Source organism: Onychostoma macrolepis, chromosome 09 (assembly GCF_012432095.1).
Source record: "Onychostoma macrolepis isolate SWU-2019 chromosome 09, ASM1243209v1, whole genome shotgun sequence".
Classification (NCBI taxonomy): domain Eukaryota; kingdom Metazoa; phylum Chordata; class Actinopteri; order Cypriniformes; family Cyprinidae; genus Onychostoma; species Onychostoma macrolepis.
Genome location: NC_081163.1, coordinates 27,969,131 through 27,996,245, shown reverse-complemented (window position 1 = coordinate 27,996,245; position 27,115 = coordinate 27,969,131). Strand labels below are relative to the sequence as shown.

General features: G+C 36.4%; 2 protein-coding genes across 3 annotated transcripts in view; one reads left to right on the top strand and one right to left on the bottom strand.

Moving 5' to 3' along the window:
• usp37 (ubiquitin specific peptidase 37) overlaps positions 1–5,176 on the bottom strand; it is a 19,971-nt gene extending 14,795 nt beyond the window's left edge. The window contains exons 1-9 of the mRNA XM_058786086.1: positions 5,028–5,176; positions 3,733–3,987; positions 2,763–2,928; positions 2,577–2,671; positions 2,385–2,500; positions 2,149–2,226; positions 1,698–1,786; positions 1,524–1,617; positions 999–1,154 (exon numbers count right to left, since the gene is read on the bottom strand). Coding sequence (XP_058642069.1) covers positions 999–1,154; positions 1,524–1,617; positions 1,698–1,786; positions 2,149–2,226; positions 2,385–2,500; positions 2,577–2,671; positions 2,763–2,928; positions 3,733–3,906 — 968 coding nt within the window. The 5' untranslated portion in view covers positions 3,907–3,987; positions 5,028–5,176. The remainder of the gene's footprint in view (positions 1–998; positions 1,155–1,523; positions 1,618–1,697; positions 1,787–2,148; positions 2,227–2,384; positions 2,501–2,576; positions 2,672–2,762; positions 2,929–3,732; positions 3,988–5,027) is intronic.
• Positions 3,908–16,226, top strand: insig2 (insulin induced gene 2). 2 transcript variants are annotated; one of them, XM_058786096.1, is made up of 6 exons: positions 3,908–4,041; positions 7,251–7,553; positions 7,721–7,845; positions 8,945–9,111; positions 9,277–9,376; positions 14,741–16,226. In XM_058786096.1, exons 2-6 carry the CDS (start codon positions 7,307–7,309, stop codon positions 14,780–14,782), a joined length of 681 nt encoding a protein of 226 aa, XP_058642079.1. In that variant the 5' UTR covers positions 3,908–4,041; positions 7,251–7,306; the 3' UTR covers positions 14,783–16,226. The 2 variants fall into 2 exon arrangements, with proteins under 2 accessions (XP_058642079.1, XP_058642078.1); XM_058786095.1 differs by lacking the exon at positions 3,908–4,041 and adding an exon at positions 5,292–5,558.
• Positions 16,227–27,115: the final 10,889 nt, after the last annotated feature.

Below are 27,115 nucleotides of genomic sequence, written 5' to 3'. Positions count from 1 at the left end.
TCCTTTTAAAGCACAAGTTAAATTTCAAGTTTTAAATTTTAAACTAAAAATGAAAAAATGAAAAGACTAATTGGGTAAAAAGGCTATTTTGATTACCCCATTACACTTTACAGTTAGTGCTATCATACAAATACACTTACTTGTAGGTTTAAAATTCTACACGTTACATTTATTATCCAACTACAAATATTTCAGCAAAATGTATATTTTAGTCAGAGTTATTGCACTCCTATTTCACTGCACTCTGTCTGTTTGGCACGCATGCGCAAGGCAGCGCTCGTTCTAAATGAAGTCTGAGAAGTTTAGTGGAGAATCGCAAAGCAAATGCTCATGCATGTCTGACTGCAAAATGGAAATATTTCCATGGCTTTTTTAACATTTACAGATGGAGAATATACCTGTGAAATGTAAGTTATGCATTAAGGAAAGCAGCCTCACACGCAGCCTTTCTGTAAGAGCATCTGATGGGGCAACCACAAGCTAATTTAAACTGAAACTATAGGCTACTATATCTTACGAGTTTTTTTTAAAAAGCCCTTCATATAAAGCTTGTCATATTTAGAACAAATTGTATTAAGCACTTTCTCCACAGCAGTTCAGTCTGTGTCCTCCCTATATATATATTTTTCAGATGCGCTCTTATCAGACTACTGTATATCAGTATTGCTTCATACCGTATCCCTTTAAAAAAAATAACGATATATCGTGCAAACTCGATATACCACCCAGCCCTAGTAGAATGTATCTCTCAGCAATAATAAAAAAATACAGTAAAACATTAAGTAATAAAGTTGCAAAAATTGCCAATTTCCTTTGATGCATTGTAAAAGAAATGAAACCGTTAGGTTTGATGCATTAATTTGATTACCACCATTTGAAATTGGTATCATATAAAAATAGAATTAAAAAAAAAAATTTTAATTAAAAATTAAACAGAATTTGCAGGAAGAAATAAAACATTTCATAGAACCCTACATTAGCGAGCTGTAGACACTCACCCTTGTAGTGTAGGCTGTGGCTGAGCCAGCGCGGATGGTCTTGGTTTGTTCCAGCCACCGTAGTCCAAAGTTGGGCGCACCTTTTTAAAGGGAGTTGAGTGATTGGGTAACAGTAGGCTTCTTTTAGCAGAGGGACACTGGCCTGTACCGCCGGGCCTGTAAAGGAAAGAATATCAAAATAGACAGGTGGTTTAGTAACCGCTAAATCTGATGAATTCAGCACAGGATTCAAAAAACTGATAATACTTGTTTGTGACATTCCGTAAAATAACTGGCTCATAAAAAGTCATTTGTTTGTGAACTGGACTACACTAGTCACACTGTATGTTTGTGCAGCAACTGAAGACAACGCACTTGTTGTGCAAACATTATTTACCATTACAGAGTCATTATCACATTCAGATTACATTATTGTCACGGAATTGTAAATTCAGCAGCACCATTACAGAACTTTGCAGGAAACACCGGTTTAGAAAATACAGCCTATTGACAATGAGTAACAACACTGAGTCAGAGGCTCTTTACCTGTCCAAAAATGAATGAGTCTGTGAGTAATCTTTAGTTCCTGTTCTGCTCCCATAAAAGGATGTTGGCTGGAGAGGGGCAGGCGTGTGTGGGGCTGAGGAAATAAAGTAATAAGCATATGTCATAAAGCAGAGAGGGAAGCCGCTACAGTAGATAAAATGTGAAGACACTAACCAGTTGCTCTGTTCTCCTCTGACTGCTTAAGTTTCTCTTTGCAGCTGAGCAGAAACTTTCTGGATGAGTCTGTGATGGCCTTATTGTTGCTAAAAACAGGCAACATTAGAGAAAGTTTCTTTGCATTTAAGTGCACTCAATTCAAAATTTTGGGATTAGTAAGATTTTTCAAATGTTTGCCAAGGTTGCAAAGCTGCAAAAAACAGTATAAAAAAAAAAAAAAAAAGTTTTGCTAAATATTTGTGAAAATATTTAAATGTTTTCATGAATACAAAATCCATAACAACAGCATTTAATTTAGAATATTGTAACAATGTATCTACTGTATCTGTTGATTAATTTAATGCATCCTTTCTGAACATGACTTTCAGAATGGGGGGTCCTACTGACCCCAAACTTTTAAACATTAGCATATCAAAATGAATCTGCACTAAGATGAAGTCTCGTTTACCTAGAAGAATCATTCTCTTTGGGGTAGTCCTCTGTCATATCACCATCAGAGTTCATCAGCCTCTTCCTCTTCTCACTCCTACAGGAAAAAACTTTAGTTGTGGTCAGGGCAATCTTTATCAAATTAACAGTCATTAAATTACTGAAACCTAAGATAACATGCATGCAAACAACATAACAGAGCAAAACTTGCACACATTTTCTAGAGACACTGTACCCAAATCTAATTGTGCACACCTGTTCTCAGAGAGCCCATTGCGGCCAGGTGTGGAAGTTACCCGGCTGGGACTCCCGAGAGGCTTTCTTGGTGTGCTTTCCTCTCTGCTGTCCAGACTTGGACGTCTTGGAGTGCTCTGAAAGAAACAGCAGGTCAATCATATATTTAGAAAAGAATCCATAAGCATTTCAGTGCTTGCGATGCTGTGCTACCTGTTTTTCTGATGGAGAAAGTCCAGAGTCATTCTGTGCTGCGCGATTCCCAAGAACTAAGCCAAAACTAGCACTTCCCTGGTTTGTCTTTAAAACTAAAGAAAGATCAAAAACTAAACTTAACATGACTTGAAAAAGAATGGACAGTGATGTGAAAACTACACACACAAGTCAAAAGAAACATACCTGCTGGTTTTCCAAGCCTCACCATTTCAAGGTATTCCTTCATTTTTTTAGCAACCAACAAAGACAGTTTGTCCATCATGACAACGCTCGAGTCTTTCAGAGTCAAAGTCACACGGTTTGGCCCATGTGTTTGATACCATGAAACCTGCTTAACGTTGTGATTCAGCTGCAACAAAAACAAATGAGTCTAAATAGCATTCAACAAAATGCATTTGATTCTTATGTCTTAAAATGACACTGAGTAAGGAGAACCTTGCAGATGTTTCTTAACCCTATAAACCTCCTATATCATATTTCATACACATTTCTAAGAATTTAAATTATCAACACGATCAAGCTTTGCTGAAAAACATTGGTGCACACAATCTACTACATGCCTTCAGTTATCTGATTAATAGCTTATACTTTTCAGCAAATAAAAAGCCTTTCAGCATAATTGTGAAAATGTCCACCTGCAGATAAAATGTGTTTTATACTGTTAGTAATATTTCAAGATGAACATTTACTCAAACTTATAAAATTAGATTTACCTGATTATCCATATTTTTTTTTGTGTTTTTTGAAAAATTGTGTTAAAATGTGAGTATCAAATATGAGCCATCAGGCTTTTGAGGAATGTTTACTTGTTCATCTCTCAGAGTTTTGATCATAAACTAAGCATTTAAAAATCATCTTACAGACATAATGAGATACAGAGTGACAAGTGATATTTCTAAGCATTTAATGCAAGTAATCTGCTATACTGTTTCAAAGATTTAATTAATTTACATAAACTACCAGAGTTTCATTGTCTGCTCAGTATGTTTTTTTTTTTTTTCCCCCCTTCTTCAAGCTCCATATTCTCACTATATCCTACTTTCTGAAATATGAAAGTCTGTATGCCTCAAATATACTTGAACAACAGCATAATTTGTAATGACAATTATCATATGTCAGGCTTTCGGCTGTGAATGCAAAGACAGATCTGCACCTGAAACATCCTCGGAGTACCGCCACTGTTGAACTTGACTAGCAGGTTTATTTTGTTGTCTCTCTCGTGGATTTCAAAGACTCCCTCTCTCCATTTGGTGGTCCCCAGCTCCCCACATCTGATGCGGATGCGGACAGCGCCACCGCTGGTCAGCCTGGGCACTGCGACGGCCATAAGTGCGAGAGGCGCTCAAAACTCCGGCTCTGGACACAATTGATGGCGAACAGATGCGGCCAGAGATCTACAACAAAAGCCCTGACAAAAGACGAGAGACAATGTTCGACGTGAAACAGCTTGAGTCGCAGAAACGTAAATATCACACCCGTACAATCGCAAACATTAGCGATGAGGCTTTTTTAACAAACGGGAGCAAAACGAGCGCTTCTTTGAACAAAAACACACGATTTTGATCCTATGCGTTTCATTTTACACATCTGTTGTAAACGAGCCAATGCATGCCAATGTAAATACACGTTTTAAAAGAAAACTGAAAGCGAAAACTCTTAAACAACGACTTTAGGAGAAAGCACACAACCCACGTGTCGGGAATGAATCGGACTCACAAATAATAAACCATAGTAACTCAAAGTCACGCGTGTGAACTTATAACGCGTAACGTTAAATGTCATTTAACAATATCTCTCTATAGTAACGTCCCGGTCGTTTAAAACCATCAACGACAATTAACAACACAAAATAAGTGAGCCAGTGTAAAATCCACATTAGACAGTTATATTTCTTACATTCAAATCTTCGCAAACACTCCACTTAATATAAAACTAAATCATTAAGTCAAGTCACAAAATTATTGCTTTAAAAGCCTTGAGCTTAAGTATGACAAACTTCGGACATTTTAAAGTTAACTAACAGACTAAGTCATGCGTCAAAACGATGCCCCAAGCTGTCCTTTATAAGATTTTATCATAAAGAGCCCCGAGTTCCGCATGTTTCGAGGAGTTCCAGTGAGTAAAGATAAAAGTAAACAAACACATCAGGTCAAGACATTACGCGCGCTTTAAATGAACCAACTTGACTAGCTTCCCTAGAGAGCGCACACACTTCAAGCGTTCGTATTCCCGCCTTAAAACAAACTAACTCTCGTGTAATTCGCAGAAACGCGTCTTTATTTTGCAGTATTCTCACACTCCGCTGTGAAATAATGACACACGCATCATCCACACGCAGCTAATTAACTAGCATTAGCAGCCCAGGCCGTGTGACAGGCTTGGCTCCGCTAACTGACCATTCTGATAAAAACGCAGGCAAATTCTGCTCATAAACCGCATCTCGTTTACCTGCGGGAGGGAAATTCCTTGAAGAAAGCGCTGGAGAAGGAAAGTATCCGCTCAATGTGGCGCGCTGTCAGTGTGTGAGTTTTGCCGGCTATGATGTTATCTGCGCTCGCGTCCCACGAGCAGCCGATGATGGCGGGAATGTGAAAATTTAGAGCGGAAATGGGAGGTGAGAAGAGGCGCGTAAACTCGCGCGAGATTGCGCGTGATTTCAGAGGTTGGCGTCGACGGCGGGCGCTCCTAGGTTTCTTCTGTGAACACTGAGAGTGTGTTCACTTTTATTAGAAATATTGAATTAAATGTGTGTTTGAATAACAGCATATACTTAATTAGAATGATCCAAAACATCACGAGGCATCGCAAAACCTCCTCTTTAGTACGTCACCAGCGCCCCCTCTGATTGGCTGCTGAGGCAGCCGCGCTATCAGTGAGGCGGAAGTACAGCATTATCCTAGCAAAAAGGTCTTCTTCCTTCGCTTAGGACTTTAACATCTCTGTTCAGAGCAAGAGTAACGCTTATTTAAAACGGCGACGGTGAGTAATTTGTGACATTTTATTAGACATCTATTACAGTGGACTTAATAAGTTAGGACATGTTGCATGTGGTCTTTGCTTAGGATATTTTCCCCTCTCTGGGTCACAAACTACGAGTAAGTTAGAGCTGTAATATGATGTTTTGGAGAATTCAACACACAATACTTTCACTATGACCCTAATTAATTAATCGTAGTCGTTATTCGAGCAAGCTGTTTTGAGAGTCTGTTTACATTGTAAACGATGTGAGTGCTGGAAGGCCTCCTGCTGATGTGGCCTTTGATCAGTCTCCTTTAACAGCTAGAGATATGTAACTAGTTTGCTTTGAGTCCTGCCAAGTGACCAGCAGTAACATATCACGGGATTTGTATGCTGTGTCTAATAAGTGTTTGTGTGTCATATGTTTTATCAAAAAGTGATTTACAGTACTCGAATTATAATATATAACTCGTGTTATAATTGAGGGTACAGTTCACATAAACAAAAACAAAGTGCTTTCTCAGTAAAATTACTACTGGCTCCAGTTTATATATTTCATCAGTGTAACACATGTGACCCTGGACCACAAAACTAAAAAAAAAAAAAAAAAGTTTTAATTGAAATTGATGCATAATCTAAAAGCTAAATAAATAAGCTTTCCATTGATGTATGGTTTGTTATAATATAACAATATTTGGCCGAGATACAACTATTTGAAAATCTGGAATCGGAGGGTGCAAAAAAGAAAAAATTGAGAAAATTGCCTCATTTGTTGTCCAAATGAAGTTCTCAGCAATGCATATTACTAATCAAAAATTAAGTAAGTGATATTTACGGTTACTAATACTAATTACTAAAATCCTAACGATTTTTAACATTTGGCTATTGCTAAAAATATACCCGTGATACTTGTTTTGTGATGACTGGTTATATGATAAAATGTCCTTGCGGGTTAGCGTATATAGGAAAGACACAGCGTGCTTTAAAAACTAGGATTGCAGAACATCGAAGCAGTATACGCACAAATTATCAAAAAAAAAAACAGGTAGCAGTACATTTTAATTTAAAAAGGCATAACCTTTCCACACTGAGGTATATTGAAATTGAACATGTTGAAGTACTCAGGAGAGGTGGTGATTTCAATAAGATTTTACTAAAAAGAGAAGCTTATTATATTTACACATTAAATACTCTTTCTCCTAAGGGTTTGAATTTCAGAACTTGATTTTAACTCATGTTTCTAATTGATATTTGTTGTATTGAAAGGTGAATGTTGTTGATATAGCCTCATTTGTGCCATAATATATGTGTTGTATGGTTATGCATTGTCTATTTCTAGGACAAGTAATTGTAAATTACAAAAAGGATGGGGGACTGTTTGGTGTTGTTTTATGAAGGTTTGGATATTTCTTAATGTTGTTTGTATTGAAATTTTTGCCCCAGTGTGGTTGTCTTGTTTTAATTGGGATACAGCTGCTCACACGATTGATTTTGATTACCAACAGGTGTAATCAATTGGAACTCTGTTTGAATCTTAGTACTTGTTGAGCTGTTGCTTTTGCTTGAATGTGTTTACCTGACGAAGGTCTTGGACCGAAATGTTGCTACTTTAAAAAAAAATTGAATAAAGGGAATATAACAGTGTGCAGATCTTTTTCCCATTTTTTGGGGTTTCAGACATCATCATCATTATTATTACCACCTTCTTTCCAGGTGTGATGTCAGCTGACAGCAGCAAATGTAGCTGACGTCCTTCTGTGACAGCGGCCATGGCGGAGGTTTCATCACCGAGCAGTGGTGCTCCGATGCACCGCGGACCCTACATCAGCATGATCACCAACCGGACGATGAACTTGCTGATCCGTGCTGCCATGCTCTTTATGGTGGGCGTGTTTCTAGCGCTCGTGCTAAACCTGCTACAGGTGCAGCGTAATGTCACTCTCTTCCCTCCAGATGTCATCAGCAGCATTTTCTCATCCGCCTGGTGGGTCCCACCGTGCTGTGGAACAGCTGCAGGTACGCAAATACACACAACATATTACGATTATAAACGGTGTTTGTCTGAACTGCTTCTGTCATAACAGAGGATTCTCACACAAATGAATGCTGTTGTCATTAATACAGTATATATGTTGGCCTGTGAGATCTGTGATGTCGATTAAATGCCACTCTTCTTTTTTCAGCGTTGATAGGTTTGCTGTATCCCTGTATGGATCATCGTCTGGGGGAGCCGCATAAGCTCAAGAGAGAGTGGTCTAACGTGATGCGCTGTGTGGCCGTCTTTGTGGGCATAAATCACGCCAGTGCTGTATCCTTCTCTCACAACATCGCATTTCTTCTTGTTCTTGACCTTGATCTGTCAAGCAGTTCAACTGCAGTAGATTAACACTGTTTCAGTCTTATTGTTTATCCTAAAGTTCCGTTGTAGCAAAATTAATATTTTCTTGCATAATATGACGCACGTCTGAAAAAAAAAATGTAACCAATAAAATGCGTTTAGAAAATAGATGAAATTTATTTAATGCATAAGGTTTTTTGATAAAGTTTTTGGTTGTCAGCGTTTACAGATAAACATATTTTTTTCTGCCCTGGAAATGGCATTGAACTGATAATAAATGTGGCAGTTTTATAGAGCGCTGCAGTGATGACTTGTTTTTGTAGGTCAACCCATAAAATAGCATCATCCTTGGTTCCTTTGACAAAAACCAATAGGATTTTTCTGTTGGCTTTTGGATTTTTGCAGAAAATAAACTCTGTGACAAACAAATGTTTATCATTTGCACATTTTGTTCATCATGATAATCTTTACAAATTAAAACAATTTTTTTAAGTTTTTAATCCTAAATAAAATCACCAGAAGTAAAAAGTTAAACGGCCTATAAACAAACAATACCACGGTTTCATGAATTGTCTAATGTCTCACAATCTTATGTCACCACCATTAAGCGTCTGACACTTCTTTCAGTCTAAATAAAAATATCTGAAAGTGTGAGTTACAGTAGTTTGCAAGAGTGCAATTATAAACAATGAGGCTGTGAAAGTGGACTAGTGAGTAGTTTATCTGTTCAGTTTGTTTATTGTCCTCAAACCTCTGTAGTTGCATTTAGCAGCTTGTTAGCAACCACCTTTTGCAAGACATGTTAAAGCTTTTAATAAAATCACAACTGGGAATTACTGATGTATTTTATGTCATCTTTAGCTTGTGTGAACAACAGACCTTATTTCAGGCTTCCAAACAAAAACTCAGTTAAAAACCCATTGAATTCAGGACAATGGAACCGGAAGTGCTGAAAAGCTACCTTGTTTCTGTTTCGGCCTACAATAATACATCATACTTGCAGTACACTATAGTACAAAAACGATATTGCTCTTGTATGACTTGTTATCTTTAACACTGGTACCAACAGAAGGTGGACTTTGCGAATAATGTGCAGCTGTCATTGACGCTGGCTGCCTTGTCTGTCGGCTTGTGGTGGACGTTCGATCGTTCACGCAGTGGTTTTGGGCTGGGAGTCATCATTGCAATACTCGCCACATTTGCAACCCAGCTGCTGGTTTACAACGGAGTCTTTCAGTGAGTTTATATAGTCAGTTGGAATTATCACCAAATGACAGTAGTTTTTTTTTTTTTTAAGGCCTGTTCACACCAAGGTATACTGCTTACACTTGCATCATTACAAGACTGTTTTGCTTGGATGTTTTGTTTGGTACTTCACTGTCCATGTGTGAATGTGTGCAGATATACCTCCCCTGACTTCCTGTACATTCGGTCCTGGCTGCCATGTATCTTCTTCGCTGGGGTCATAACTGTGGGGAATATTGGACGACAGCTAGCTCTGGTAAACTTTTGCATAGTCGCACAAACATAATCACACAGTTAAGCTCTGGGGGGTATTCCAGAAAGCAGGTTATGTGACACACCTGGGTATGTTGGGTAAGGGGATAAAGTCAGCTTTTGGTTCCAAAAAACAGCAGGCTACTTTCAGGGTATTTAAGTAGCCATAGCAACTTATTCTCTGAACATAACCTGCTCTAGAGTAGGTTCTGTTTCAGGGTTAGTTCCCTTCAGAGCAATCAGCGCATGCATGGACGTGACAGATTGCACACAATATTATATGTTATTACAATATAGTTATATAGTATATATATGTGACCCTGGACCACAAAACCAGTCTTAAGTTGCTGGGGTATATTTGTAGCAATAGCCAAACATACATTGTATGGGTCAAAATTGTGTTTTTTTTTATTCCAAAAATCATTAGGATATTAAGTAAAGATCATGTTCCATGAAGATATTTTATAAATTTCCTACCGTAAATATATCGAAACCTAATTTTTGATTAGTAATATGCATTGCTAAGAACTTCATTTGGACAACTTTAAAGGCGATTTTCTCAATATTTAGATTTTTTTTGCACCCTCAGATTCCAGATTTTCAAATAGTTGTATCTCAGCCAAATATTGTCCTATCATAACAAGCTTATTTATTCAGCTTTCAGATGATGTAAAAATGGCCATGGTCATATATAGTTTTATGATAATTTGATATATTAGTGCTTTATAATTAACATAAGTAATAATAATATATATATATTACTATATATAGTAATAAATAAGGTAATATATTATTCTAATATGGTTATTATTATATTTATTTTATTGGCATATATAATAGTTATCTGTATAAATTTTAAAACACTATTATGACAAGGTAATGTTTATTATTACATTTTATACTATCATCTCACACACATCATGGATTGGCATTTTCTATAATTTATTTCTATGATAAAAATAAATATCTGATATGACTTATTATATTATTAGCATCAAACAAACAATATAATTATTATTCTCAAGGATTAAAGATTAAAAAGAAAAATAATTGCACAACCACCAGTTAGGTGGCCTTTGAACAGAAGAAGAAAGAAGTAGCATGTCGTTAGGGATGGGCGATACCTCATATTTTATTTTTGATCCGATACCGATATTTTCAAGCCCAGTATAGTCAATACCGATACCTCTAATAAACTAAACTGATCTTTTAAATTATTAAAAGAACATAATCAGTATTTATACTTAATATTAGATTTCAAAGCCATGTTTTTTTTTTAGATTTCATAGGCCTTTTTTTTTTTTTTTTACATTGTCAGAAATATAATATACTAAAATTGTATTTTAGCCATTTACTGGGACAGAAACCTCAAAGGTGCACCTATACCCCTAAAAGGGAGCATATTAGTACCATACAAGTATGCATGCTTTAAGGGTAGATAAGTTACAAAGGTGCACCTTTGAGGGTACCTTATTAAAAATAAACATGGTGTTACATAAGTACTAAAATGTGTTGTTATTATTATTACCATGGTAAATTTGTGGTAACTGCAGTTTTACTACAAATACTGTGGTAAACTGTGGTTACTGTAATAAAACAATGTAAACCATTTTTGTAAAAGGCTGCCAGGCTGCTGTACTCCTAAAGGTGAAACATTTTAGCATATTTTTCAGACAGATTTATTAACCGCAATTACAGAACATAACACACAATCAATTTGAACTTTTAACAACCAGTTTAAATAAATTTACTTGCACAAACTAGCCTATTTAAAATAAATATTACATAAATAAACCAAGTTTGGGGTAGGCCAAGTAAGATTTTTAAATATTTTTTTAAATAAGTCTCATGCTCACCGGGGCTGCACTTATTTGAACAAAAATACAGTAAAAACAGTAATATTGTGAGATATAACCATTAAAATAACTATTTTCTATTTTAATATATTTTAAAATGTAATTTAAAATGCATCTGATCAAAGCTGAATTTTCAGCATCATTACTCCAGTCTTCAGTGTCACATGATCCTTCAGAAATAATTCTAATACCATTTGCTGCTCAAGAAACATTTGATTATTATTGCTGCTTCATATTTGTGGAAACCATGATGCATTTTTTTCAGAATTAATTTTATATGTAGTAACAATGATTTGTAATGTAATAATGTGGCAATGGTTTCTTAAGATCTACTTATGCTTCTGATCCTTTTGGGAAATGCAGCCCTATTTGAACAAACACTGTGACTAAGCCATGCGTCAGCAGCGAACGCTGTCTGTGATTGATTGGTTTTGTCTTTCAGCATTTGCCTGTGTTCCGATGAGCAGCAACTATTTCGATGAGAAATAGTTCTATCCAACACAATCACTCACTAATATAGTCTATTTTTCCACTTAGAAGCTGATTTTATGCACTGAATTTCTTGATAAATAAAATCAGTGGTTAAATTTAGAACTTTAGAATCGATATTTTTATGTGAGGATCGATCCTTTCGATACAACATCAGTATCGAAGTTATCGATATTTTAGGATCGATCTGCCCATCCCTACATGCTTGCTTTTTCTTAGGGTCTGTTTCAATAGTGATACGTCGCTCTGTTGAGAATGTCTTGAGTCCTAAACAGGAATATTCTCTGGCCGTTTCTCAAACGGAAGACTGCATCCTCCGGACGTTGCATTTGTTGGCTGCATACGTCATCAAGCCTGGTTTATTTCAGTTAACTGAAGATTACATTCCCGAGTCATAAGCATATTACAACAATTTATGCTTAACTAAGAATAATGGTCAAATTTATAACTGTTAATATTCTGAAATGAGATCTTCTTTAAGACGTATGCAGCCTACAAATGTGACCTCCGGAGGATTCAGCCTTCCGTTTGAGAAACGACCTCTTTATTGAATGAACTTACTCCCGGATGCGTTTTGGAACCAACATACCTCGAGTAAGCAAGGTTTGGGTTAATCCACTGAGAGTGCAGGGTTTAGCTGATGGTAAGTTAACCTTGATTTCTGGAATACACCCCTGTTCCAAATCTCAGTGAACTGTGAACTGATTTAACTCAACTGAGGTCAGAAAGAGGTTGTTGTTGTTGTTGTTGTTGTTTGTTTTTAAAGAAATTAGTACATTTATTCAGCAAGGGTTCAAAAAAAGTGTCAGTAAAGACATTCGTTTCATTTTTTTATATATATACACATACAGTGGGTACGGAAAGTATTCAGACCCCCTTAAATTTTTCACTCTTTGTTATATTGCAGCCATTTGCTAAAAAAATTTTTTCCCTCATTAATGCACACACAGCACCGCATATTGACAGAAAAACACAGAATTGTTGACATTTTTGCAGATTTATTAAAAAAGAAAAACTGAAATATCACATGGTCCTAAGTATTCAGACCCTTTGTTCAGTATTTAGTAGAAGCACCCTTTTGATCTAATACAGCCATGAGTCTTTTTGGGAAAGATGCAACAAGTTTTTCACACCTGGATTTGGGGATCCTCTGCCATTCCTCCTTGCAGATCCTCTCCAGTTCTGTCAGGTTGGATGGTAAATGTTGGTGGACAGCCATTTTTAGGTCTCTCCAGAGATGCTCAATTGGGTTTAAGTCAGGGCTCTGGCTGGGCCAGTTGATGTGAAGCTACTCCTTCGTTATTTTAGCTGTGTGCTTAGGGTCATTGTCTTGTTGGAAGGTAAACCTTGGCCCAGTCTGAGGTCCTGAGCACTCTGGAGAAGGTTTTCGTCCAGGATATCCCTGTACTTGGCTGCATTCATCTTTCCCTCGATTGCAACCAGTCGTCCTGTCCCTGCAGCTGAAAAACACCCCACAGCATGATGCTGCCACCACCATGCTTCACTGTTGGGACTGTATTGGACAGGTGATGAGCAGTGCCTGGTTTTCTCCACACATACCGCTTAGAATTAAGGCCAAAGTTCTATCTTGGTCTCATCAGACCAGAGAATCTTATTCAGGTGTTTTTAGCAAACTCCATGCGGGCTTTCATGTGTCTTGCACTGAGGAGAGGCTTCCGTCGGGCCACTCTGCCATAAAGCCCCGACTGGTGGAGGCTGCAGTGATGGTTGACTTTCTACAACTTTCTCCCATCTCCCGACTGCATCTCTGGAGCTCAGCCACAGTGATCTTTGGGTTCTTCTTTACCTCTCTCACCAAGGCTCTTCTCCCCGATAGCTCAGTTTGGCGGACGGCCAGCTCTAGGAAGGGTTCTGGTCGTCCCAAACGCCTTCCATTTAAGGATTATGGAGGCCACTGTGCTCTTAGGAACCTTAAGTGCAGCAGAAATTTTTTGTAACCTTGGCCAGATCTGTGCCTTGCCACAATTCTGTCTCTGAGCTCTTCAGGCAGTTCCTTTGACCTCATGATTCTCATTTGCTCTGACATGCACTGTGAGCTGTAAGGTCTTATATAGACAGGTGTGTGGCTTTCCTAATCAAGTCCAATCAGTATAATCAAACACAGCTGGACTCAAATGAAGGTGTAGAACCATCTCAAGGATGATCAGAAGAAATGGACAGCACCTGAGTTAAATATATGAGTGTCACAGCAAAGGGTCTGAATACTTAGGACCATGTGATATTTCAGTTTTCTTTTTAATAAATCTGCAAAAATGTCAACAATTCTGTGTTTTTCTGTCAATATGGGGTGCTGTGTGTACATTAATGTGGAAAAAAAAATTAACTTAAATGATTTTAGCAAATGGCTGCAATATAACAAAGAGTGAAAAATGTAAGGGGGTCTGAATACTTTCCGTACCCACTGTGTGTGTGTGTGTGTATATATATATATATATATATATATAATATATTATTAAAATGCATGCTGTTCTTTTAAATTTTTCTATTAAACAGAGAATCCAGATGTTAAATGTATTACAGTTTCTACAAAAATATTAAGCAGCACAACTGTTTTCAAAATTGATAATTAATTAAAAAATATGTGCTCTAAATCAGCACATTAAAAGGATTTTTAAAGGATCATGTGACACTGAAGACTGGAATAATGAAGCTGAAAATTCAGCTTTGCTTCACAGGAATAAATTACAAATTAAATTATAAGTATAAATTGTAAGTTTCACAATATTACTGTTTTTACTAATATATTTATTTTTTAATCAAATAAATACAGCCTAATTGTCATCTTTCAAAAACATAAAAAAAAATCTTGTCAACCCCAAACTTTTAAACAGTAGTGCAGGTAAAATTGTTGGCTTGTATCTTTCTTTCTTTATTTATAAACGTATTTATTTAGAAATGAGTGTGTAACTCAATTTTGGAAGCTCTTAAAATTGTGATGTGTAGTTATGTTGCCTTTGAAACACTATCTATTGCATTGATTTGTGTTTCTTTATCTGCTGCAGTACGAGTACAAAGTCAGTCAGGAAAAGACCCACCAGGATTAAGGAAGAATCCAGCATAAAGTAGTGAAGCAGGAGCACCAAGACTGACAGAGTGATCCATCATTGAGGAGGAGCTGTTCTCTGTGTTTGAGGATGGACAGTGTTATGATTTATACCTCCAGATCTGTTTTCTGCCTCCTCAGACGCTCAGGTTCTCTAAGTGTGTGTAACGGTTAGATATAATGTTGTTTACACACTCTCATACTGTCTTCGCCGGCGCTAAAATGCTACCGGCTGCTGTAAAGTGCCAAACTGACTCTGACTGATCAAACTGCGTGACTGTCCTCATCTCATGACTGGAGGCAAAGCCTGGTGTGTAAAAGATGGCCAATATATTGGCTGAATATTTACATGTATTTCATGCACAGACACAGAACTCAATCACAAGAAATTTTCTATATGATCTTGATACTGTTGTGGCCTCTATCCTCTGTGATGGGTGGAGGAGAGTCATCTGGACAAAGCACAATCATCAGGTCTCGTTCATCATACAGAAAAATCACTGGTCATTACAAGTAAGGAGAGTTATATAGCGTATTATGACAGGGCATCAAATCTGTTACATATCACTTTACTAAAGTGCAGTTCACTTCTGCGGTGTCTCAGATCCACCACTAGTGGTCGTCAGAGGATAACTGACCCGTCACCCTGTGTTTGTAGATGCAGTGCTAAACACAAAAGACATCATATTTTCTAACAGACTAACCAGTGTGCTGTGTTCATTAGTTGGAAGGGGAATTGGTGTTCAACAAGCAGTTGGTTACTGCTTTGATTACAACTTGAATATTTTATTTTAATGCATTTCTCCTTATAGCCAGGGCTGCGTTTCCCAAAAGCATTGTAAGCTTAAGTTGATCGTAGCTCCATTGGTTTGAATGGGTCTACGATGTACTTAAGCTTAAGATGCTTTTGTGAAACGCAGCCCTGATCATTCCTTGCTAGACCTGAAGAACTCATCAGCTTTGACTGAATGAAGCATCCCTTAGCTCCAGAAATCTCTGATGACAATGTTTCAGGATAAAATTAAAATGCTTCTTAATGACATTCCATTGATCATTACCAAAGCCTTAAAATGACTTTAAGATAACAGATAGATTGGAGCTCAAAGAAAAGAGGATAGAACAGGCAAACCACCATCTGTGCACTGATTTTGGATAAATTAAGGGATTTTTTTTTTTTACTGGGAGGATATTTTATGAAATACTGAGTAGAATGCAAAATAAGTGGGATCAATGTGTTTTAAGTGTTGCAATGAGACTTGACAACTTAATTGTAGACTTGCAAGAGTAATTGTACAGTTCGTATGTGACCATCTGAAAGCGAGCATGTTGGGATGTTTTCTCATGGGTGATTACTTGATCCATGGTTTGTATTTTACCACATTTACTGTTTTTTGAAGTTGAAGTTACATGTTTGTTATTATTACATCTGCATTATTAAAAGAGACTTTCTCTGAGTTTATTTTCTTTTTGCTTACTGTTATAATGAATCTTTTGTTTTTTTGACTTTGATACCGATTCATTACATTACACATTTTAGGTAATCTAATCAGACTACTTTTAGATTACTTTTGACTTAACTCGTTTATCACATTGATTTAAACAGGGTAATCTTGTACCATATTGGTATAAACATAGATACAAACTCCTCTCCTTTCAGCAACAACTCACTTTTTTGAGGTCAAAATAGGTCACCTATGAGATTTGCATGGGGGGTCTTTAGGGTACTTGTGATCTTACAAGTTTATGCAACTGGCACCTAATTGTTTCAATAAGTTTTGTATAGTATTTTCTTTACTCTTTACTTCAAAAACTGTCTAAAAAGGGTCATTTTTTATTTTTATTTATTTATTTATTTTATTTTAGCTAGTTATTTATTTTTTTTAGGTCTGAGATGGGAACGGTGAAGAGAGAGAGGGCAAACATTTAGCATTTTAGGTCAGCATTGCCGTCTAATCAGCCGATACTGTCTTACATAGCCTGCATAACACTTCATCTTTTATAACATGGGATTTTGACCAAATATATACAGTGTTAATTTTCATAAAATGTTGCAACAAGATGTTAAAAAAATTTTGATTTTTGAAAAACAAGATGAAGAGCATTAAAAATTATACAGTGGGTACGGAAAGTATTCAGACCCCCTTAAATTTTTCACTCTTTGTTATATTGCAGCCGTTTGCTAAAATCATTTAAGTTATTTTTTTTCCTCATTAATGTACACACAGCACCCCATATTGACAGAAAAACACAGAATTGTTGACATTTTTGCAGATTTATTAAAAAAGAAAAACTGAAATATCACATGATCCTAAGTATTCAGACCCTTTGCTGTGACACTCATATATTTAACTCAGGTGCTGTCCATTTCTTCTGATCATCCTTGAGATGGTTCTACACCTTCATTTGAGTCCAGCTGTGTTTGATTATACTAATTGGAATTGATTAATAAAGCCACACACCTGTCTATATAAGACCTTACAGCTCACAGTGCATGTCAGAGCAAATGAGAATCATGAGGTCAAAGGAACTGCCTGAAGAGCTCAGAGACAGAATTGTGGCAAGGCACAGATCTGGCCAAGGTTACAAAAAAATTTCTGCTGCACTTAAGGTTCCTAAGAGCACAGTGGCCTCCATAATCCTTAAATGGAAGACGTTTGGGTGACCAGAACCCTTCCTAGAACTGGCCGTCCAGCCAAACTGAGCTATCGGGGGAGAAGAGCCTTGGTGAGAGAGGTAAATAAAAACCCAAAGATCACTGTGGCTGAGCTCCAGAGATGCAGTCGGGAGATGGGAGAAAGTTGCAGCCCTCCACCAGTCGGGGCTTTATGGCAGAGTGGCCCGACAGAAGCCTCTCCTCAGTGCAAGACACATGAAAGTCCGCATGGAGTTTGCTAAAAAACACCTGAATAAGATTCTCTGGTCTGATGAGACCAAGATAGAACTTTTTGGCCTTAATTCTAAGCGGTATGTGTGGAGAAAACCAGGCACTGCTCATCACCTGTCCAATACAGTCCCAACAGTGAAGCATGGTGGTGGCAGCATCATGCTGTGGGGGTGTTTTTCAGCTGCAGGGACAGGACGACTGGTTGCAATCGAGGGAAAGATGAATGCGGCCAAGTACAGGGATATCCTGGACGAAAACCTTCTCCAGAGTGCTCAGGACCTCAGACTGGGCCGAAGGTTTGCCTTCCAACAAGACAATGACGCTAAGCACACAGCTAAAATAACGAAGGAGTGGCTTCACATCAACTGGCCCAGCCAGAGCCCTGACTTAAACCCAATTGAGCATCTCTGGAGAGACCTAAAAATGGCTGTCCACCAACGTTTACCATCCAACCTGACAGAACTGGAGAGGATCTGCAAGGAGGAATGGCAGAGGATCCCCAAATCCAGGTGTGAAAAACTTGTTGCACCTTTTCCAAAAAGACTCATGGCTGTATTAGATCAAAAGGGTGCTTCTACTAAATACTGAGCAAAGGGTCTGAATACTTAGGACCATGTGATATTTCAGTTTTTCTTTTGTAATAAATCTGCAAAAATGTCAACAATTCTGTGTTTTTCTGTCAATATGGGGTGCTGTGTGTACATTAATGAGGGAAAAAAATGAACTTAAATGATTTTAGCAAATGGCTGCAATATAACAAAGAGTGAAAAATTTAAGGGGGTCTGAATACTTTCCGTACCCACTGTATATTGTGTAAAGGTTTTCTAAACTGAGGTTTGTAAAGGAACTGTAGGGGGTTCGTACATTTAATAAGTAAATAAATCATAAAAATGTAAAAAGAAAAAATAATTTTCAAATAACAACAATCAAAGCACCTACTAAAAAAAATGAAATATGTGTTTACCTGCAAGTCATGTGACCATTAACCAATGTCAGAGAAACGTGAACATGCAAATGTGTTACTTCGTTACTTACTTATACCATAAAATCTCAAGAGTACTTCAAGTAAATATATTAGGTTAAGAGGTTCAGCTGTTTAAAAAAAAACAAAAAAAAGTTTGGGAATGCCTGCATTACATGTAAATAAAAAATAACATGAATTCATGCATTTACAGTAATGCATTCCAAAGACAGTAATGCATGGTTAAATAATCCACTCATCTTTCAAATAAAAATGAATGTGTTCATCAGTAGTTTATGCAATGTTGAAATATTGAGAAAAACGTATTAAAATTGAAATTATTTTTTGTAAATCAAGTGGTCAAACGCTGTGTAATTATAGCCACCTGCCTAATGAAGGTCCACAAAACTGGAAGACTTTCTGAATGTATTAGCAGAGGGCTATTTCAGAAAGGTAAAAAAATAAAAGAAAAAGAGGAATTAGGGAAAATCAATAAATTATAAATAATTTATTGCTATCGTGTGAATATGTAATCATGTACTCCATAAAATAGTACTGTAATCTAAAAGTACTTAATTTTTGGAATCTGATTAAGTAATCCAGATTACATGTAATCACTACCCAGCACTGAATGTGTACGACAAATTTCAGACGTTATATGTGCAATAGGCTTTTGTTGCCATATATTTTAGTCAGGGTATAGATTTATTTTTAATTTTGAAACACCAGATTGCACGGATCACTGTCAGAAATATCTGAATTTTATTCAAGTTTAAATACTCTTAAGATATTTTGGGATAATGTGATTTTTAATAAACTTTATCCAGGCTGGGCTAAACCCATGATCTAACAGTACCTGTCTTGTCAAATACTATTATTACAACCTGAATTCCGGAAATGTTGGGACGTTTTTAAATTTGAATAAATTTAAAACTAAAAGACTTTCAAATCACATGTGCCAATATTTTATTCACAGTAGAACATAGATAACATAACAAATAACAAACAAACAAACAAACAAACAGACATTTTACAATTTTATGCACAAAATAAGCTCTTTTCAAATTTGATGCCTGCTACAGGTCTCGAAATAGTTGGGACAGGGGCATGTTTACCATGGTGTAGCATCTCCTCTTCTTTTCAAAACAGTTTGAAGACGTCTGGGCATCGAGGTTATGAGTTTCTGGAGTTTTGGTGTTGGAATTTGGTCCCATTCTTGCCTGATAGGTTTCCAGCTGCTGAAGAGTTTGTGGTCATCTTTGATGTATTTTTCGTTTAATGATGCGCCAAATGTTCTCTATAGGTGAAAGATCTGGACTGCAGACAGGCCAATTCAGCACCTGGACTCTTCTACTACGAAGCCATGCTGTTGTAATAGCTGCAGTATGTGGTTTTGCATTGTCCTGCTGAAATACACGTTGTCTGGAGGGGAGCATATGTTGCTCTAAAACCTTTATATACCTTTCAGCACTCATAGTGCCTTCCAAAACATGCAAGCTGTCCATACCATATGCACTTATGCACCCCCATACCATCAGAGATGCTGGCTTTTGAACTGAACACTGATGACACGCTGGAAGGTCTAACCTCCTCTTTAGCCTGGAGGACACGACGTCCGTGATTTCCAACAAGGATGTCAAATTTAGACTCGTCTGACCATAGAACACTTTTCCACTTTGAAACAGTCCATTTAAATGAGCCTTGACCCACAGGACATGACGGCGCTTCTGGACATGTTCACGTATGGCTTCTTTTTTTTTTTGCATGATAGAGCTTTAGTTGGCATCTGCAGATGGCACGGCGGATTGTGTTTACTGACAGTGGTTTCTGGAAGTTTTCCTGGGCCCATTTAGTAATGTCAATGACAGAATCATGCCGATGAGTGCAGTGTTGTCTGAGGGCCTGAAGACCACGGGCATCCAACAAAGGTCTTTGGCTTTGTCCCTTACACACAGAGATTTCTCCAGTTTCTCTGAATCTTTTGATGATGTTATGCACTGTAGAAGATGAGATTTGCAAAGCCTTTGCAATTTGACATATTCCACAATCTTTTTATGCACTCTTTCACAGATTAGAGAGCCTCTGCCCATCTTTACTTCTGAGAGACTCTGCCTCTCTAAGACATCCCTTTTATACCTAATCATGTTATAGACCTGATATCAATTAACTTAGTTGCTAGATGTTCTCCCAGCTGAATCTTTTCAAAATGTCTTGCTTTTTCAGCCCTTTGTTGCCCCTGTGCCAACTTTTTTGAGACCTGTAGCAGGCATCAAATTTGAAATGAGCTCATTTAGTGGATAAAAGTGTAAAATTTCTCAGTTTAAACATTTGTTATGTTCTCTATGTTCTATTGTGAATAAAATATTGTCTCGTGATTTGAAAGTCTTTTAGTTTTCATTTTATTCAAATTTAAAAAACGTCCCAACATTTCCGGAATTCGGGTTGTACACAAAAGAGAGCACAAAAGAAGGATTTGCACAGTTATATTGGCCTCAGAGAGCAGATTTTTGTGACATAAAAGTACGAACTAATAACTGAATAACTGAATTACTGTAATTAAGGGAATGGTAATTGTTGGGTTCTTTGTCAGTTCTGCTCGATGCCTGCTGTGACAGACATGTTTGCCATTGAGGATGTTTTTCTTTTTGTTGGTTTCAGTTGAAAACTGCTGATGTCCAAATGATTTATAGGGGTTCTGAGAATGTGTTAAACAGAGCTCAGTGTACCATGCTTTTATCGATGATTAATGATTTTCTTCCCACAACAGTGAAACCTGAAATTACCAATATTGTGGAGAGCATCTAATGGTCTCCATAAGGGAAATGGCTTAAAAACATACTAAAAATATGTATTTTAGACATGTTTATAGGGTTAGGGGATAGAGAATATCATTGCCTGAAGGCAATGGAAAGCCCTCAACATGACAGAAAAAATAAGTTCATATGTGTGCGTGTCCGCGTGTGTGTGGTAGCAGATTTAGAGGGTGCTCAGCATGGCTGGCTTCTCCATATCTCAGTAACACTGACTGCTGTAATCGCAGTTATGGACTGTGTGCGTTTAATCGATTTGACTGTGTCAGTCTGTGTGTGGTCCCATGTAACTGCTCAAAGCCTGAACAACCAGTCATCACTAACTCTCCAAGGACAGTTCTGGCAAAAACATGACTTGTGTCTCATACACACAAACACATACGCTCTGCAAAGGTTTTTGTTCTGTAAAGGTTAATGCATAAGATCTGCTTCGTGCACTAGTTAATCAATTCTGCTCAGTTCCAGAGAGTGTGAAGGAAGTGTGAAGCAGCGCTTTTACCCTGATCTCACACAGCTGCTTGCCATTTATCTCTCCTCTTGACTTCTGAATTCTGATTCCTTCAGCAGTTCACCAGTTTGAAGAATGTATCAAACTGAATGATGAATGGAAGGATTGTTTTGTGTTACAAGAAGGCATTCACCAGTATGTTTGGAAATCTGTACATTAATTTTCTATAAATGCTTTGAGAATAATTAACAATAAGACACCTAAGATATTTTGGCTAAAATGAGGAGTGTTATCATTTAGTGTTATCATAAAGTTTTATCTCACTGTGGGATGAATTTTAAATGTATATTTCTGTATAAACACTAAACTTAAAGGGATAGTTCACCCAAAAATGAAAATTCTGTCATTTACTCCCTCATGTCATTCCAAACCCATAAGACTTTCGTTTATCTCTGTAATACAAATGAAGACATTTTTAATAATTTCTTAATATTCCATCCATTGAAAGTCCATGCAACCAAAACTGACACATCAAAGTTAATGAAGATAGTGTAAAAGCAATTCATATGAATTGAGCAGTTAATCCAAGTTTTCTGAAGAGACATGATCACTTCATGATGAAGAGATTAAATATAGGCTTTTATTCATATAAACACTGATCAACACATAAATGAGCTCATGAGAAAAAAAACTCACTGGTTCTTGCACAAGCAAGCATGGTTGCACTTCCATGTTTACCATATCTGATGAGCTCTATGTATGTGCGCTGATCAGTGTTTAATTTATTATTAATGTATACAATCATTTTTTTTGTAATTTATAAAATTCATATAAAATTCAGAATTATATACAGAATTTAGAATGCTAGAATTAAAAAAATGCATACATTATTATTATTATTATTATTATTATTATTGATGTGGTAAATAAAACTGATTATTGGGGCACGTTTTACAAGAAAATACTATTTCAGTTTTTCTATTTGAAAATGTCATGTTTAATTTAATGTGTTACTTGCTGTTTCTTCATAACTGTGAAATTCACTAGCAATTTATGAGTGAAAATTATTTCTACACCAATTTAGTATAATACATATTTATAAAATTTAGTAAATAAAATTAAATAATTTATATAAATACATGGACTGGATTATGGACCAGGCAATTTACCTCTGGCAGAAATGAACAGAACTAAAACAGAATAAATACATACACCTGGAAAAAAAGATGAGAAAGCCTAAACATACATGATCCAAACATACATTGACAATCCATAATTCCTCATACCTTAATCTTAACAACATTTATCAAACAAATTTTGAATGTAGTCTACTGTATGTGTGTCGGTGCAAACACTGCCCTTGTTCTGTGTTCACTCTGATCTCCAGACATCAAATTTGCACTCCTCTACAGTATCTGAGCACTAAAGGCTGTTTAGACACATCACACATTTGTACAGCAGGATTGTTTTCCTCTCGGATGCGCATCTGATGGTTGCTTCTGACTCCTGACCGTGAAAGTGTGCTGTTAAATGAACACTGTAAGAGAGCAGCAGGTGCATGGAGATTGACAGGAGGCCTTGTTCTCCTCACCACGCGACTGATCACAGAGGGGGGTGAAGATCTCTGACACAGTCCTGCACTGGAGACAGTATGTATTTCTAATGGGCTACAGGGCTCTGAAGTGGAAAAAAACAGACATGAACGACACAAGCTTGCTCATTATGAAAGATCTGAACAGCCATGACAAGTTCAGAAAACGTGACAGTCAGGACAGATAATATACATCATGATATATTAGTTGAATCACTCTACCCTTGTGAAAATGAAGTGCACTTTAGCATACTTTTTAATAAAAAGAGTATTTCTAACATAAATAATATGCTTTAAAAGAACATTTTAAAATGTATTATAATTTAAATTGATATTAAATGCCATTAGTTGAACATTAGAGTGCTTTTTGACTCTCTTGAGCAAAAACTAAAGTACGTCTTTATATTTAATTTCATAATTTCTTCTATTGTCTTTGAAATATGGTTAAAGCAATGGTGAATGACAAGCATTTATGGTAAACTAAAATATATTTTAATCACGTATGTCAAGTTGCAATTTAGTACATGTAAAATATATTAACTCTCTGCAAGTACACTTAAGTTTCCTTTTATTTCATTAATATTATATATTGGCTGCAAGTACATTTTTTATATATTTTTCATATTTGAAGAAATATATTATAAGTGCACATTCAGTACAATTAAGCACACTTATTTTAAACATTGGTAATGTGACAGAACAGTTTTAAGAAAATTTAGTAGACATATTTATAAAATGTATGCACTAACTATAGCATATTTGCTGTTTATTAGTACTTATAATAACTTTAAAAAAACCAAAAAAACATTTTAATGCCTTTTTCTGCATCACCATACATACTTATGATCCCTTAATCCTTGATCCATTAATACCTAAACTTAACAAGACCTCACTAACTATTAATAAGCAGGCAAAAGACGTAGCTAAGTTCTGAGAATTGGACCTTTATTATTTTCATCATCATCATCATCATCATCATGAAGATATAAGGACGATTATCAACACAAACAGATGACAAGAGGACACCACAGACTGAGGCACACTTCATTAACACTAGAGAGCGCCGATCGACAAGAATTGACAATCAAGCTTATTTAATTTAAACTTGCTAGTTGTCTTTTGTACACACACACACACACACACACACACACACACACAACATCAGGTCAAAGGTGAGCTCTGTAGCTGATTTGCTTCAGATGCAGTCAGAATGCATTGTACTGTGAAAGAGTTTGAACCAAAGCAACAGCTCCTGAATTCACACACACACACACACACACACACACACACACACACACACGCGCGAACACATGATCACACTTCATCTTTGTGTCCTCATTTGAGCCTGCTTTGTTCAAGTTTAAAGCAATGACTTAAATCCAACCACAAATTATATATCTTCTTTTGGACTTTATTGCTTGCACTAGTCTGTCTGAATGCTCCACCTGTGACATGCACAGACACAAATACACCACACTTAACATACGCTCTGGGCAGTGCAAATAAATTCATTATAATGTCCTGACTCTGAGACTACAATAAATCATTCGAATAAATGACACTTGACAGGTTTGCTTTTTTTTTTTTTTTTTTTTTGGAGAAACAAGCTGGCTACTACTGTTTGCAGCCTCCAAGATGACTTCTCATATAGGTTTACAGTAAGTGCTATTGTTCTGAAATTCGACCAAAAGCAGGGAATATTGTTATTTCTGTGTTATATTTTATTACTGCCATAATTAACAAGATACTTAAAATATTAGACAGTTTGGATGTATTTCTAAAATGTTTTATTCAAATATGCAAAATTCCTATTTGTAACCATATTATGCTGTGATATTTCACACTTCAGTGCAAGGATTTATTATTCTGACATCATATCATAAGTGTTTTTGACAAAATAATAATAATAATAATAATAAAACACTACAAGAAAAGTCTGTAAAAATCAGGGCCATCATATCCATCATATTCTATAATATATTTTAATGTCTTTGTTGATTTTTGCAGGTGTTTTAACTGAATTTTTTTTGTACAGATTTTTTTGGTAACATTTTACAATAAAGTTCCATTAATAAATAAAATATTAGTTATTAATATTACTGTTTATTAATCTTTGTCCACGTTAGTTAATAAAATTATGACTGTTTATTGTTAGTTCATTTTACCTCAGGTTCATTAGATAATGTTAACAGATTCAGCTTTTGATGTTAATAATGCATTCGTACAAGTTGAAATTAAGACTGACAAATGCTTTAGAATAATTTTTTATTGTTTTATTGTTTGATTTTAACTAATACAGTTTTATAATGTTATAAAATGAAACCTTATTGTAAAGTGTTTTATTTATAAAGTGATTTATTTGTCAGAAAAACAATGATGATGGCACAAAAACACAAACATTCTAAATGTAAATAATATGGTGTTACATTTTATTTATTTATTTATTTTTTTTGTTTTTGGCTAAAAGCCTTATTATTTTTTATTTTAACTGATCTTTATCCCAAAACATTTTGAATGTAACACAAAGTTACATGTAACACATGAAGTTTTTGTAATTATAATGTGTGACATGTTACAAGGCAGATTTAAGTGTACACGCGTGAGCACAGAGGATTGTGGGTGCTGTGTAAATGCTGGACCGGATGAGGGCGGGATTCCAGGTGTAGCTGTGCCTGTGGTGAATATGTCATCACTGCTGCACTATTTCCTCTCGCACAAATATGCATCTGAGATTGTGTCAACATGAAAGTGAGTTTAGCTCACTCAAAATACTAAACGCACTTAAAAATACACACACACACACATATATATATATATATATATTTTCCATGAACCTGTATATCTCATCCCTGCTGTAATGGCATTACATGACAACCTGGACACCAGTGTCTAGTATTTAACATAGAAATGTGTAGATTTCTCTGATGAGTCTGAGTACGGTTGATAGATGACTCTGTTGTGATAGGAGAACCTTCATCACTGCCTGCCCAGAGCAGGTGCCTGTTGGGTCAAGGTGCAAAGGTCAGGACCTCAGTGTGAGTCTGGTCAAATAACTGGTTTTAAACGGTGTGGCAGCCACCTGTCCAAAGGTCAAAGGTCAGGGGTAGCCAGGCCACCAGCAGGACCTGACCAACCACACAGAGACTGTGGGAAACAGATCAGACAGACAACCTAAATACAGTTGCACACTGCTGTCACGATACATTGTACAGGACCCAACTTTGACTAACTTGCTTAGCACCTTACTTGCCTCAGTCAAACTCTGGCCCACCCACACACACAAACACACTGGCCTTGTGCAATGGAAACTCAACAACTTTTGATCAATTTGAGTTTTTGCATTTAGATTTTTAATTATAATTTTTTAAGTTTGAAAGATCAAACTGTTTATTTTTAAAAGGGAGAAATGTCACAACATATTGGTCTTAAATGGTACAAAGACAAATTTTGAACATTGATCTCCTCAGGAATAGCAGTTCTATTTAATGAGAAAATGTGCATGTGGTGCATGTGGAGAATGTGCATGTGTGTGGTTTCTCCTGCTGTTCTTGTTGAGCATGAGCGATCAGGGTTTCACCCACAGTGTATCTGACACAACGTGGCAAGACCTCTGCATGTTTAGGAAGTGAAAAATCCCTCT